The sequence below is a fragment of the Drosophila rhopaloa genome, unplaced genomic scaffold (genome assembly GCF_018152115.1).
Source record: "Drosophila rhopaloa isolate 14029-0021.01 unplaced genomic scaffold, ASM1815211v1 contig_155, whole genome shotgun sequence".
NCBI classification, from domain to species: domain Eukaryota; kingdom Metazoa; phylum Arthropoda; class Insecta; order Diptera; family Drosophilidae; genus Drosophila; species Drosophila rhopaloa.
In genome coordinates, this window is record NW_025335034.1 from 14279571 (window position 1) to 14296100 (window position 16530).

At 40.3% G+C, this 16530-nt stretch overlaps 1 protein-coding gene across 1 annotated transcript in view; it reads right to left on the bottom strand.

Moving 5' to 3' along the window:
• Positions 1 to 15990, bottom strand: part of LOC108039020 (fatty acid synthase) — a 74667-nt gene extending 58677 nt beyond the window's left edge. Inside the window, exon 1 of the mRNA XM_044456900.1 lies at positions 15702 to 15990. Within this exon, the coding sequence (XP_044312835.1) occupies positions 15702 to 15839 (138 nt within the window). The 5' untranslated portion in view covers positions 15840 to 15990. The remainder of the gene's footprint in view (positions 1 to 15701) is intronic.
• Positions 15991 to 16530: the final 540 nt, after the last annotated feature.

Sequence of the window (16530 nt, forward strand, 5' to 3'; positions counted from 1 at the left end):
GCAGAGAGTCAAGATTTGATATTACAGGAGAAAGTCTATTATAGTCAGAACATAATACTCTGAAAGGCTCATGCAAGGCATAGTTAGATCTACAATGATTTAAAATTAGGGGAATATAATTTCTAGTTAATCTACTTGGCACAGAAAAGTTTAGCCGACTTAACAAGTCGGGGCAGTCAATATCACCATGTATAAGGTTATAAATAAAGATAGTACCAAGCATCGTTCTACGGTTGGCTAGGGATGGTAAATTAATCAAAAGAAGTCTACTTGAATAAGAAGGTAAGATAAGATTTGCATCCCAGTTTAGGCGCCGTAAAGCAAAAAGAAGGAAGTTTTTTTGTACAGATTCAATACGACCAATATGTATTCCGTATTGTGGACTCCAGAGGGGAGACCCATACTCCAGAATCGGACGGACTAGCGAAATAAATAAAGTTTTAGTCAAATAAGGATCATCGAATTCTTTTGACCACCTTTTAATAAATCCAAGCACTCCTCTGGCTTTATTAACCATGGACGAAATGTGATTAGAAAATTTTAGTTTAGGGTCCAAGAGAACGCCAAGATCGTTTACAAGAGTTATTCTATCCAAAGAGCTGCCACTTAACGTGTAAGTCGCTTATATCGGATTGGCCCGATAAAAAGTCATCAGCTTGCACTTGGAGCCGTTTAAATTTAGTAAATTATCTCGACACCAGTTTTGAAAATTATCTAGATCGGATTGCAAGTCTAAGTGGCAGGAAATGTCCTTATACTGCAGGCACAACTTAACATCATCTGCGTACATAAGTACGCGAGAATGACTTATAATTGAGGGAAGATCGTTAATAAATAATGTAAAAAGTAACGGACCCAGATGGCTCCCTTGTGGGACACCGGAGGTAACACGGAGAATTTCAGAAATTGAATTTTTAAAAAGGACCCTTTGTGACCTGCCATTTAGATAACTTGAAATCCATTTAAGCAGATCAACTGGAAAACCTAAAAGGTCAAGTTTATGAATAAGAAGTAAGTGATTTACAGAGTCAAATGCTTTACTAAAGTCAGTGTAAATGACATCTGTTTGAAAACTACCATTGAAGCCTTTTATCACAAATGTAGTGAGCTCTAGAAGGTTTGTAATTGTGGATCTACGTTTAATAAATCCGTGTTGACACGGAGAAATAATTGATCTGCAAAAGTGCTGCAAATGAGGAGTAATAATTTTTTCAAAAAACTTAGGAATAGCTGACAACTTAGAAATACCTCTGTAGTTAATGGCTTCTAACTTGTTACCTTTTTTGAAAAGAGGAATAACAAATGATTCCTTCCAAATATTTGGGAATTGGGACGTTTCTAGAGATAAGGTAAACAACTTGTGAAGAGGTTTGCACAGGGCCTTAGCGCAATACCTAAGCACGCACCCAGGAATACCATCGGGCCCTGGCGAATAAACAGGCTTAATACGAAGAAGATCCAAAAGAAGAGAGCTTTCTGTTAAAGTGGGACAGAATATGAGGTTTGACTTGGGCATGGTGTAAGAATAAGGCTGAGATGAATAATCTAAAGTAGAGTAAGTCGTTTGAAAAAATTGGGCAAATATATCGGCTATTGCCTGATCTGTGGTTCCCGTCATGTTTTCGAACGACAGCGAGGAAGGAAAAGAATTAGATTTACGCTTGGTGTTAACAAAATTATAAAACTGTTTCGGGTCCTGAGAGAACTGGACCTTACAACGGTTTAAGTAACTATTATAACACTGAGCATTAAGCACGGTAAATCTTGACCGAGCACTTAGATATCTAGTAAAAACAGATTGAGAACCGGTATTTTTATATTTCCTAAAAAGTCTGGACTTTACATTTCTTAAGTGTGTCAACTCTTTGCTAAACCAAGGTGATTTATTGGAAGTTGACGGATAGTAACACGGAACACAGGAATTAAAAAATGAGTTTATTGCAGTGTAAAAAACATTAACTGCACTGTTGAAGTGGAACCCTTGAAGTTGCAGCGACCACCTCGCCAACCGTCCCGACAAATCCTTCATGGACATGAGCCAGTTCAAGCTGGCATGATCCGTGATGCAGGTGAATGGCATCCCTTCGACATATGGCCGGAACTTCCGGATGGCCATGAGCGCCGCGAGACACTCTTTCTCGGTCACGGTGTAATTTACCTGATGTTTATTCATCTTGGCCGAGAAAAATGCAATTGGCTGCTCTTGTCCGTCGTCGTCTCGCTGGAAAAGCACCGCCCCGACTCCGACGTGTGACGCATCGCACTGGATAAAGAACCGTCTCTTGAAGTCCGCATGCACCAGGACTGGTGCAGTCGTTAAAGCCATCTTCAAAGCTTCTACCGCAAGCTGAGCCTCTGGACTCAAGGAAAACTTAGAATTTCCAGTTTTCTTCAGCGATTCAGTGAGCGGGGCGGCCAACGTCGCAAAGTTCTTTATGAACCGGCGGTACCATCCAGCAGTCCCAAGGAACGCTCTCACCTCCTTCATCGTCCTAGGCTCTGGCATCCTCCTGATCGCTGCTACCCGTCCCGGATCCATTCGTAGACGACCTCCACCAACGATAAAGCACAGGTAGGTCAATGATTTGAAGCAAAACTTTGACTTACCCATACCTAATGTTAACCCCGCTGCTTTCAGGCATTCCGCGACTCTCCGAAGGTACTTGAAGTGGGTCTGGATATCTGGAGCCAGTATCAGCAGATCATCGAGGTAGACAAAAACGTTGGAACGGATCTCAGCTGGGATCACTCGGTCCATAAGTCTCACCAACCGCTACGCCGCGTTGCAAAGTCCGAAGGGCATCACCCGGAACTGGTAGAGAGGCCGACCAGGAACCGTAAATGCCGTCAGTTCCTTGCTCTTCGGGTCCAACTCGATCTGCCAGAATGCGAACTTCAAATCCACGCTGGAAATGTAAAACGTTTGGTCGATTCTGGACAGGATTCCGTCGATACTCGGCAGCGGGTAAGCGTCTTTGACGGTCAGATCGTTCAATTTGCGGGCGTCTAAGCAGAACCGATCTTTCCCAGGTCTCGACACTACCGACGTCCGGTTGCTCCACGGGCTCATGCTCTCCTCGATGACTCCGAGCGCCAGCATCTTGTCCACCTCGTCCTCGACTACCTTCTGCTTGGCTGGAGACATGGGATACGGCCGATCCTTGAAGACCTTGGCTCCCTCAATCAGCTCGATCGTGTGCCTTTCCAGATTGGTCGTTCCCAGACAATCCTTCTCAAATGTGAGAAACACCTCCTGGATCTCCGCGAGCTGTCGTGCGTCGACCTCAGATAACGTGCAGGATTCAGGATCCGGTTTCTCCTCGTCGTCTTCCTGTTCGGCGTAGTGCTCCATATCCCTAGCGTGGATTTCGTCTGCCTTGACGCTTTCCGGGTCGCTGGGGCCTATCACCGCTGGAGCCAAGCCAAACGCCTGCCAGAAGTCCACTCCGAAATAGGCTTCCTGCTCCAGGTATGGACATACATAAAACAGGATCCGCTTTATCTGTCCTCTGTACTCCACAGGTAGCTCGACGCGTCCTATAATCGTGCGGTCCTCTCCAGACGCCGTTCGGACCACGGACAGGTACTTCTAGATTGGTACATCCAACGCCTCGACGAGCTCTCTTCCACCTTTGCCCAGCAGGCTGACACTAGCTCCCGTGTCCAATAAGCCAGTCAGCTGTTGGGTCAGGATCCGGACTTCAGCGAATGGTCGAGGGTCTCCCGTTCCACTGCGCTTCACAGCGGCAACCACTTCTCGCCTCTTCGCTCGTCTCTTACGGAATCGATCCCTGGCCTTCTGGACTTTCCTAGACACCGTTCGCATGCCGGCTAACTGGTGCTCGGAGAAAATTCGGTTCTTGGTCTCCAGGTACCGACGCATCCTTTCCTCATAAGGTAAGTATTTTAAATGGTTCTTATAACTACTCGTACATACTAAACCCTTTTTAAGTCCTATGACATCTACTGCTTCGCGGAACTCTTGTCTGGACGCATCCTTCCCGCCCTCGGATCGCCCAGCCGACCGTTTTCCGCGCAATCCGGATATCTCGGAGACACGGTGTCTGGCCTTCCGCATCGGTAGCAGAACAAGCGCCGTTCTGTTGCCGCACAGTCACGGAACCCGTGGTCTACGGCTCCGCAATTCTGGTCTTCGCTTGTAACGCCTCCACTTGCCACTGAGAATCCTCTGCAGTATCTGGACCAGCTGCCTCGCTAACCCTGGCCTTCTCCGCCGGAGGATAACGCATCGGGTGCGCATAGGCCGCACGTCCTCGTCGTCCAAAATTGCGCTCCACCTCGCAGCACTCTTCCCTCAACTCGTCCACAGTCATCACATCCATTGCGTAAACAAATCTTGCAATACCCTCTCTCAAGCCCTTTTTAATTATTTTTACCATCTGTCGCTCTGACAGTGGTTTTTTAGGCGAGAGGCTAGCTGCTGCATCGCATGGACAGCCGTTGAGGACTGGCTTCTCCCGGCTGCTGTTCCCTCTGCAGAAGCTGATGCATCCGGTCGTGCTCCGTCTGGTGGCCTCGGAACCTGTCCATCAGCGCAGCACGCAGCTGTGGCCATCTCTCCACCCTACAGTGACGCACGTGGACCCAATACCACTCGCGTGCCCGTCCGGTTAGCAGCACATGGAAATGGCGGAGCACTTCCTGCCAAGGGCACTGGTACTGCCGCTGCAGGAACTCGCGCCGGAACAGGAAATATTCCACCGAGTTTCGCTCGTCCTCGCCATCAAATGAAACGCCCCACCGCTCGATGCGAACCTGTTGGCTGCCGCCACCTGGCGCTGTATTGGCATAAAAGCGCGGCTCCTCGCGGAAATCAGAAGCCCTGCGGTCTTCGAAGTGCCAATTTCGAGGCTCGTTGCGTCGCCCTCGTTCGCCATCCAGAGGATATCCTAGACTGCTGCTCTCCACCGGAAACGACTCCAAGGGCCTTCTAGGCGGCTTTGGTGGAACCTTTGGTGGCGGTGGACGGGAGCCAATCGTGTCTGCTGATGGTGCAGTCTTTGGAATCGCCCCTTTCTGGACCAGACTTGGAGCCAGTGGTGCCGCCGTGTCCGTCCAAACCGGATGCTGTTGCTGATCGGTATGGTTCCCCTGTGGAAGCTGCGGCCGCTGAGCAGTAGGCCTTAACACCTAGTTCATCAGCTTCATCATTTCCAGGAAGCCACCTCGGATTTCATCCCTTAAGGACTGGCTGACGCCGGACTCCTGAGCCTTCCGATGGGTCTCTGCCGTCTGGGCCAATGCCACATTTACTGCCGATTTCGCCGCGTTGTCCAGAAACGCCTCCGAGCTCACTTGCTCCGGAACTTGATGTTGCGTGGGATCTGTTCCCATCTGAAGTTCCCTGCGCAGCTCCTGATGAAGACGACCCAACGGAGTCCTTGGCAGTCCCATCGATATCCGTGGCTGTTCGGCCCCGGCAACCTCATCTAAATCGGTGGACCACAATTTCTCCTCTTCCTCGGCCGGAAGAACATTCGATCGGAGATCGTAATTGGAAGGCATCTTTGTATCGCACCGAACAACAAAACAGAAATATACCTATCTCCCTCAGAATTCCTATATCCTACCCTAAACAAATCACCACAAGAAATAAATACTTAAGAAGAATAATAAATATTAAAATAAGGACTAGCAAATAATAAATAAACAGATAAATATATAAACATGTAATAACAGATAATAATTATAGAAACAAAATTTTAAATAAATAAATAAACGTTAGAAATAAATAAATGTATAATTTTAGGAAATCAATAGATAATTTTTTTTTTCAGTAAATAAATAAATATTTGGAAAAATAAATAAATAATGTACGAAAATAAATAGAATAAATAAATAGATATGATTTATTTATGATTCCTCCTTTTTGCTTTAATTCTTCTGAGATTTTTATCAGGGGAGATGGAACTGACCCTCGCCGGTGGACTTCCGACCTAGCTCGTCCGGTGCTTTCCAAAACCCAATTTTTCCCGTCACATCTTTCCACACGCCGCTCGTCAACTGGACTGGCTATCACTCTTGGTGATAGCCGCCAGTTAAGGACTTTGGATGGTGGTTGAGTCCTGTTGGCTTTGTTTTCCCGTTTGTGGTTTGATCCTTAAATCGAGGTGTTCGTGCAGCGCGTGTACATAAGTCACGGGTCACGAACACACATTTAAGCATCCAACCGACAGAAGGTATCAAACACATCCGAGAAACCAAAAGCCTCCGGATCAACAAAAAAAACAACAAATGGAATTACTACAACTGACTTTACCCCACAAACACAAAATATAAATAAATAAAAATCTACGCCCTAACTATTTTATCACAGTTTACATATGTATTTCACAGAGTTATTGCACGGACCACCTTCGGATGCAAATCCTTCGATCCTATTACAGGCGAAGATGCCACCCGGCGGTCACGACCAGTGTTCTCTGTGACCAGGAGCCATTGCCTCTACTCGAAGTCAAGCCTCCTGCCTGCTCAAAAAAAAAATCCCCTAAGCCTGTCACTCTGCCTCGCAGCCCACCACTCCCGGTGCAGTTGCATGCAACCTGCTGTTGCCCTGCAAGTCACCGGAGCGGAGGCTATGCGAGGCAAATCCCTATACGCGAGACGTCGTCGTCTGGACGATTTATTTTTTTTTTACCATTGGGCGCCACTATGTTATGGAACTGCATTTGGTCCTGGGACGGCGCCGGCTAGCTCCCGAATCCCCAGGGCGGAGTATCCCCAATGTCCCTACAGATTCCACAACATAAACATCGATGACACGCGTCTCACATCACAAAAAATATCGGTCTTCACTAACAAGCAAAACAAACAAAATGTAAACAATGCAATTAATTGAAGTGACGGGAAATATATGGCGTTTTGGTGGCAAGCACGCCCACCCAACCAAGGATGCCCCGGAGGATTCTGCGGAGGCATCACCCATAATCAGCTGGTCCAAGTCACTCCTCGCGACTAGGACAGCTCCATCTCCCCCACAACGACAACTCACTCGTACATTTCAGTTTCTAGATCTGTACATTTAATATCCACAGTAAGTACCTATGCTATACATTGTTATAATGGCTCTCCTATAAACTAATTTATCCTTTCATAGCCTTTACGACCAAACTTGGCCACCGTCTTCAAATTTAACCGGTCAAAGCGGAAAATTACCTTCCCTCGGCAAAGGCTACAGGCGCCGCGGAAATAATGTTCCACCAGTCACTTATTGGTGGAACTCGCATTGAACGAGGCGCACAAAAGCACACACACGGTTAGTGTGTCGGGTCACCTAATCCTGAGGAGCTCCTGGGGAAAAGAAGGGACAGGCCAAACAGTAAGTAATACGCGCTGTAATCTATCCCGCCGAAAACTAACAATCGCGACCCTTTTTTTTACAGGCACCACCAGGACAACTAAGGTTTTCGGGTCTAAGTCCGGATAAATTTACAGGTCAACAGGTAAGTACATATATATAAATTTAGTAAGGTGCACATTTAATTCAACATTTATTATTTTCAGCCACTTCTGGGCTAAGCACCGGGCAAATATGGCCCGCCCAAAGAGTACTCTGCCGGAGGCTAGCACTAATAAGGGCCTGGAACACCACTAGGAACGGTGGCGAAGGCGAGACTGATGGCGGTGCCTCTCAACGCCGCGCGCACTGGCAGCCTGACTACCCCAAAGCAGGTGGGTCTTAATAGCCCGGATCGGACTCACCGGCGTATATTAGAAAGCGTTGGCGGCGTCCGAGGATGGCGAGTTATGGTGTCCAAAATGTATCTCTGGGTTGTAAGAAGGTGCGTATAGGTACGTATGCCAATATCCAGCTTATATGTCCCGATTTTATCTTCCAAATGAATATCCCAATTTTAAATATTCAATTTGAACTTCCAATTTAATTAGTCCAATTAAGTCTTCCAATTTGAATTTCCAGATTTAATTTCCTCCAATTTAAATATCCCGGGGCCCCCTTGTATTGGGACCCCGGTTGCCCTATGAATAATTATTTATAAATAAAATAAACTATTAAACCTAACACAAATTTCTCTAACACTCACTTTTTATTATATTTCGGCACAAACACTATTTTAACATTTTTGTTCTGTCTGCTGGGACAATATGGCTGCGACTATATAAAAATGTGCCTATCATGCCTATATCTCGCCATATTCCCTTCGCCTCTCTTGAAATTGGGTCATTGGACATATCAAGGCCATCCTAGCCGTACCCAGAGCGAACCGGGCTAGTTTAAATAGCTAGATAGCCAAGACATCAGCAGAAGGGGGCGCCACTCCAGTAGGAGTTGCCACCCTCCTACTTTATCGATAGCCCTACCAAAAACGAATACCTCCTTCTTAATTCCTCCAGCCGATTCCAACTTGAAATGCAACAACTGAGAGACTAGTTCGCGTAGCAACAGACAGACGGATAGACGGACACGCTTATATCAACTCAGGAGGTGATCCTGATCAAGAATATATATACTTTAAAAGGTTGGAGATATCTCCTTCACTGCGTTGCACACTTTTGACCAAAATTATAATACCCTCTGCAAGGGTATAAAAATTAGAAGGTTATATGTTTAAGCACAAATGAGCATAAAATAAAATTATACTTAGAATATATTTACCTTGTAAGAACTAACGCTGATTAAATCTTATTTACATAAAACAAAGCCAAAACATACGGAATATGATACTTAACTTTGACAAATATCCGAAAAAAAAACTAATTTTAAACTAGTTATTCATTACAAAAAGTGAAAATCGTTGAAATATATTTACCACATCTTACAAAACGCACTTTAATAAAACACATACACCTGCCCTATTTAGGCAAAAAGAAAGTTTGGCAAGTTTGTGTTATTCATGTATAAACGAGAACTTACAGAAATTATTCCAACTCAAAGTTATTAAATCAAAAAATCTGGGGTAACCCAAGATATGTGAAAAGACGCTAAGCCAAAAAAAAACAATAAATAAAACTTAATCTAACAACTACTTTAATTAATAAGTGCCACCCAAAAAAGCTTAATGAGCGACGAACAAATGAAATAGCGTAGAAGCTCAGTAAACCAAGGGAACGTGGAAAAGTCGCCGTTAAAGAGCAACTCGGCTCTACTGAACTTTAATAGCCAAATGGCACGGTCTTGCTCACCCGCTCTCTTTACTCCCACATGATGGAGTTCGCAGTGTAAAACCTGATACTCTAAAGAAACAGAAGCCCCCACTAATCTATATCTGGCAGAAAAGCTCGAACGCCCTGGTCAAAAAAATGGCCAAATGACGAAATGGAAACTATGATTTTTACCCTGCAACAAATTATGAAGGAACTAATGTCATTTATAAAAACGACTATGCAAACACTTGCTTTAAACCAGAACATGGTGATACATTTGCTCGTAGTACAACAGTCTTAATAATCGATGTAGATTTTCAAATATCAATGGGGATCGCCAATGGTGTCTCACGGCATAAACTTGAACTAACACAATTCCTAATCGAAAATCATATAGACGTTATGCTGCTGGTAGAAACGCACCTCACAAGCAAATACGACTTTAAATAAGAGGTTATACATTTTACCGCACAGATCGTCCGGATGAAAAAGCCCACGGCAGAACCGGAGACTTAATCAGAGAACGCATCAAACACCACCTTCACCAAAGGTTTTTAACAAACTACTTGCAAGCCATTTCTATAAAAATGCCATCAAGTAACGGAAACCTTTTAATTGCTGCCGTCTACTTTCCGCTTCGCTTTACAATCTCGGAAGGACAATTCATGGATTTCTACAACTCACTTGGGGATCGCTTCATAGCTGCAGGAGACTACAATGTCAAACATATGCACTGGGGATCAGGACTTGTGACTCCCAAAGAAAGGCAATTGTACAATACAATTATAAATTTAAGAAAGAAAGCCTCACATACTGGCCAGAAAACCCCCGAACGCTCCCAGATCTTTTTGACCTTGCGGTGACAAACAACATATCTCGCAATCTAATAAGTGCCAAAGACTTTTTGACCTGTCTTCAGACCATTCGCCTGTGCTAAAAACACTTCTTCAAAGCCCTAAAACAAAAAGTATGTGCGTTTTCACAACATTATATGCAATCGGACATTGACTGCACTACTAAAGCCCTGGAAGGCGTACTCGTTGCAACAGTCAAAATCTATAGACCACAAGGAAAGAAAGTACACGCAAACAAATACTATAAATCCAATCAGCAAATCAAACAGCAGATTGCGTATTCGACGTGTTTGGCAGACCAGCAGATCGCCATCTTCAAAGCAACTTCTCTCAAAGAATCTTCTAAAGACGGCTTACCCAAATTTAAGCGCTCCGATCGAAACGATTACCCCCATTAGAAACTCTTCAGCATGCTGGGTCCGAAGCGACAGAGACAGAGCTGAAACAGTTCTTTTTCACATCTTTAAAGCGTGTTCCAGCCAAACTCTGCAACAAATCCATTTTTCAGCCCGAAACTACATCTTTCCCAACTTCGTTTCGGCCGAACGAAATCTAAAAGGCAATTAAGCAACTAAGCCCAAAAAAGTGGTGACTTACTCACCTCCAAAATGTAAATCGAACTTCCAATCTGTGCTATTGAGATAGTTCATAAAATTTTCAATAGGATCATTAATTAAGAAGTGAAAAAATCTTTCATCGTAATGATACCGAGGCCCGGAGAAGGCCGCACAATTCCGTCTTGTTTATGTAAATTATTTGAAAAAAGCATATTAACCTTTCTGGCTTCCGAGGAAACAATGGAACCATCGAGCAAGTTAACAGAATAACATCAGAAATGCGCTGAGTTTTCGTGCATCAATAATATTGTGACGCTATATCCTCGATGTGTCACAAGCCTTCTACCGAGTCTGGCTTCTACTCTATATAATAGAGTATTTTAAGTGAAATGCAGAGCAGCAACAGCTGGGGTTCCACAAGGAAGCGCACTTGGGCCTACCCTATTTGTCCAATATAATGCGGATATCCCTACGAATGAGATACTAAGAACGTCCATGTTTGCCGACAATACTGTGATCCTGAGTCGCTACTGATGCCAAATACGAGCAAAAAGCCAACTCGCTGATAATCTTGCTGTAGTGGAAAGGTTGCCAAAGGTTGTCAATAAGACTCTTAGTTAAGTTAGTGTGATAAGATTTGATATATTTATTATTAGAAGATAATGATAAAAACAAAAAAGTTTTTTGTTTAGTTACAAAAAAAAGCATCCGCAGTTGTCGCGTCCAGAATCTATATTAATTTAGATGCAAAATCAAATAAAAGTTTAGCAACAAAACTTGCTAACATATATACTAACACTATACTTACTAAAACAAAGTAGACAACCTGACTTCAAACTTTTGTGTTTTTCTGAAATTTTATAAATTTCATTTCCATTTTGCAGCTAAAATTTTTATCATAGGAAGAGATAAATCAAAGCTATCCAAAACAATAAATAAAAATTAAAATTCCCACTTCGGGTCCGTAACCCTGGAACTGCCAATAAGTCATTGAAAAGGATTTTAAAAATGATATTTTCCTGCCTTAAAATAATTTATTTCAAACGAGACGACTTTTTTATTGATTGTAAACTTTTTTTGGATGTGTTCTAGAAAACGTGTTTTTACGATTTCCGTAAAAAAGTTATAAATTAATTTGTCTATTATCGTCACTTGAATTCTTAATTTAAATTATGAACTTTATTTTTTTTTTTACAAATTTTTATTATAGCTAAAGATAAAAAACCTATTTGATTTTTATAGCAAACTTAGCAACTTAGAAATCGCGGTCCATCGAGAATAACGTTTTAGCGGTTTTTGGGGAACAATTTAAAAACATCATAATTGATATTTACTTTACAGTTACCCAGTAAATAATTAAATGATAAAGTAAATTATCTGACCTTATAAGTCTTAGGTTTGTTAAAGAATCAGAATTAATTTATGTATTAAAGAACAACAATTTAAGGCACCATTTTTAAATTAAAGGTGCCAGTATAGGAAAAATAAATAAATAAAAAAAATTGCTAACTGAAGACAGAAAATAAATGAATAAATATGAAGAAAATGAGTATATATATTTCTGCTTTACGATCGAGAATTTTTAATTATATCGAACAACAGGGTAGATGAGACTTTAAAATATTGCTTGCAAAAAATTAAACCATTTTTCATACATAAGCATTTAAAAATTAAAGGTGCTCTAACTGCCATTATAGGAAAAATACATAAATAACAAAAAACTGCTAGCATATATTTCCTGAAGACAGAAAATAAATTCTGTGCAGAAAGTACTGGTCTAGGATCTTCTTTCGCAATAACCAATATTTGTAATACTTTTTAATGAGAAGAAGTATTTTTATACCCTTGCAACGCAGTGAAGGAGACATTTCCGACCCTATAAAGTATATATATTCTTGATCAGCATCACCAGGAGAGTCGATCAAGCCAAAGACCAATATAAACTCTTTAAGAAAGTAAAAAATCAAACAGCAGATTGCGTATTCGACGTGTTTGGCAGACCAGCAGATCGCCATCTTCAAAGCAACTTCTCTCGACCAGGCGGTACATCGAGAAGCCAATCAGTAAAAAGAATCTTCTAAAGACGGCTTACCCAAATTTAAGCGCTCCGATCGAAACGATTACCCCCATTAGAAACTCTTCAGCATGCTGGGTCCGAAGCGACAGAGACAGAGCTGAAACAGTTCTTTTTCACATCTTCAAAGCGTGTTCCAGCCAAACTCTGCAACAAATCCATTTTTCAGCCCGAAACTACATCTTTCCCAACTTCGTTTCGGCCGAACGAAATCTAAAAGGCAATTAAGCAACTAAGCCCAAAAAGTGGTGACTTACTCACCTCCAAAATGTAAATCGAACTTCCAATCTGTGCTATTGAGATAGTTCATAAAATTTTCAATAGGATCATTAATTAAGAAGTGAAAAAATCTTTCATCGTAATGATACCGAGGCCCGGAGAAGGCCGCACAATTCCGTCTTGTTTATGTAAATTATTTGAAAAAAGCATATTAACCTTTCTGGCTTCCGAGGAAACAATGGAACCATCGAGCAAGTTAACAGAATAACATCAGAAATGCGCTGAGTTTTCGTGCATCAATAATATTGTGACGCTATATCCTCGATGTGTCACAAGCCTTCTACCGAGTCTGGCTTCTACTCTATATAATAGAGTATTTTAAGTGAAATGCAGAGCAGCAACAGCTGGGGTTCCACAAGGAAGCGCACTTGGGCCTACCCTATTTGTCCAATATAATGCGGATATCCCTACGAATGAGATACTAAGAACGTCCATGTTTGCCGACAATACTGTGATCCTGAGTCGCTACTGATGCCAAATACGAGCAAAAAGCCAACTCGCTGATAATCTTGCTGTAGTGGAAAGGTTGCCAAAGGTTGTCAATAAGACTCTTAGTTAAGTTAGTGTGATAAGATTTGATATATTTATTATTAGAAGATAATGATAAAAACAAAAAAGTTTTTTGTTTAGTTACAAAAAAAAGCATCCGCAGTTGTCGCGTCCAGAATCTATATTAATTTAGATGCAAAATCAAATAAAAGTTTAGCAACAAAACTTGCTAACATATATACTAACACTATACTTACTAAAACAAAGTAGACAACCTGACTTCAAACTTTTGTGTTTTTCTGAAATTTTATAAATTTCATTTCCATTTTGCAGCTAAAATTTTTATCATAGGAAGAGATAAATCAAAGCTATCCAAAACAATAAATAAAAATTAAAATTCCCACTTCGGGTCCGTAACCCTGGAACTGCCAATAAGTCATTGAAAAGGATTTTAAAAATGATATTTTCCTGCCTTAAAATAATTTATTTCAAACGAGACGACTTTTTTATTGATTGTAAACTTTTTTTGGATGTGTTCTAGAAAACGTGTTTTTACGATTTCCGTAAAAAAGTTATAAATTAATTTGTCTATTATCGTCACTTGAATTCTTAATTTAAATTATGAACTTTATTTTTTTTTTACAAATTTTTATTATAGCTAAAGATAAAAAACCTATTTGATTTTTATAGCAAACTTAGCAACTTATAAATCGCGGTCCATCGATAATAACGTTTTAGCGGTTTTTTGGGAACAATTTAAAAACATCATAATTGATATTTACTTTACAGTTACCCAGTAAATAATTAAATGATAAAGTAAATTATCTGACCTTATAAGTCTTAGGTTTGTTAAAGAATCAGAATTAATTTATGTATTAAAGAACAACAATTTAAGGCACCATTTTTAAATTAAAGGTGCCAGTATAGGAAAAATAAATAAATAAAAAAAATTGCTAACTGAAGACAGAAAATAAATGAATAAATATGAAAAAAATGAGTATATATATTTCTGCTTTACGATCGAGAATTTTTAATTATATCGAACAACAGGGTAGATGAGACTTTAAAATATTGCTTGCAAAAAATTAAACCATTTTTCATACATAAGCATTTAAAAATTAAAGGTGCTCTAACTGCCATTATAGGAAAAATACATAAATAACAAAAAACTGCTAGCATATATTTCCTGAAGACAGAAAATAAATTCTGTGCAGAAAGTACTGGTCTAGGATCTTCTTTCGCAATAACCAATATTTGTAATACTTTTTAATGAGAAGAAGTATTTTTATACCCTTGCAGAGGGTATTATAATTTCAGTCAAAAGTTTGCAACGCAGTGAAGGAGACATTTCCGACCCTATAAAGTATATATATTCTTGATCAGCATCACCAGGAGAGTCGATCAAGCCAAAGACCAATATAAACTCTTTATATTGGTCTTTCATCAAGCCATGTTCGTCTGTCCGTCTGTCCGTCTGTCCGTCCGTCCGTTTCTACGCAAACTAGTCCCTCAGTTTTAAAGCTATCTGCTTTCCCAAAAGTTGTCTTTCTATTGCAGGCAGTATATAAATCGGAACGAGCCGGATCAGGCGACTATATCATATAGCTGCCATACAACTGAACGATTGGAAAAGCCATAACTTTGGTGTTTTTAAAGTTAGGAAGTTGGTATTTTCTATGGGTTTTATTTTTGGCCAATCAATCCGACATACTAAATTTTATAAGGATCGGCCGACTATATCCTATAGCCGCTACATAACTGATCGGAAATACCATAACTTTTGTGTTTTTAAAGTTAGGAAGTTGAGACTTTTTATGAGTATTAAGAATGCATCATATGAATAATTTTTGAGAATATAATTTACAGAATTACAGCTTTCCTTTCTTGTTTTATTGTATTTTTATTTATATATGATTGAATGGAGTTATTGAGTAAACTCGCTATACTTTACTTTACTCTATAACACAACGTTTATTTCCACTTAACTTTAACTTGCACTCACTGGGGAGTGAAACCTATGATTAAAATATTTCTGATATCAAGTAACAGCACGTGTTATCCAGGTAAGAAATTCGTGTGATAACAAACTTTTTGATAAAAAAATTTATTAAATTCGTTTGTTTTAATTTTATCAACATTAAAAAAATATTCTTAGGAAATTATAAGTGAATTTAAATAAATAAAATATAAAAAATAAAACAATGTGGCTTTTTTACTAAGTCTACACCGAAAGTGATTAGCCCCAAAACCTAAAATGAATGTACTATTAAATATAATTTTAATTTTAATCTTTTATTTTTCCTTTTTCACATGTTTACAATTTACCTTGTTGTAAAGCTTATACTGGTATTCCACTATGTTACGGCAGTTAGGAAATTTTCCTGCCATTCCGGATATCACTATATCATCGCCGTCTGTTTCAGGAAATTTTCTAGAATATTTCTTATTTTTTTTAAATTCCATTTTTAAATAAATTTGGCGGGTATTTTTTTTTAAATTGTTTGTAGTTTATATGAAAAGAATTATAATTTTTTGAAGATGAGCACGTTAAATGTTCCTTAATTTTTACTTCCCCTCTGAATATTAAATAAATAGAAAACGTATAAGCGAATTGCGAAACAATTTGCAACTAGGCATCACAAATCCCTAAGCGGTCTTTTATACATACTGCTCCATTCCCAATTCAAAAAAAATGGTAAGTACTTTGACCACAAACACTTCAAAGTAATTAAAGTCGTTGAATTGCATAAATAGGCTGGTTCATGTAAATTTAGGAAACGTTTAATTTACAAACCATGCCTACTGGCATGCTTAATGTAGTGAATCTATTCAATGGACGATCGCACACGAAGATAGCATGCCCGGATTCAAGGGAATACGTGTTGTACAGCTGGGCCCAAGTCCCCAAAATTTTGTGCATAAACAATATTTGACCAAACGACTCAATTCAATCGTAGACCGTCCAGACTCAACTACCATAGTATCAACCATGTAAACAGTAACGTATAACTGAACCAAGTCGCCAACCATTGATGAGGGTTCGCGGAAAAATAGATATTGCATTTTCTCGTACTGACCTTATGTTGTTACAAGTGGAGTATATTCTACAGAATCAGGGTGCTTTGGAATTTGATGATATCCGATAGCCATTTCT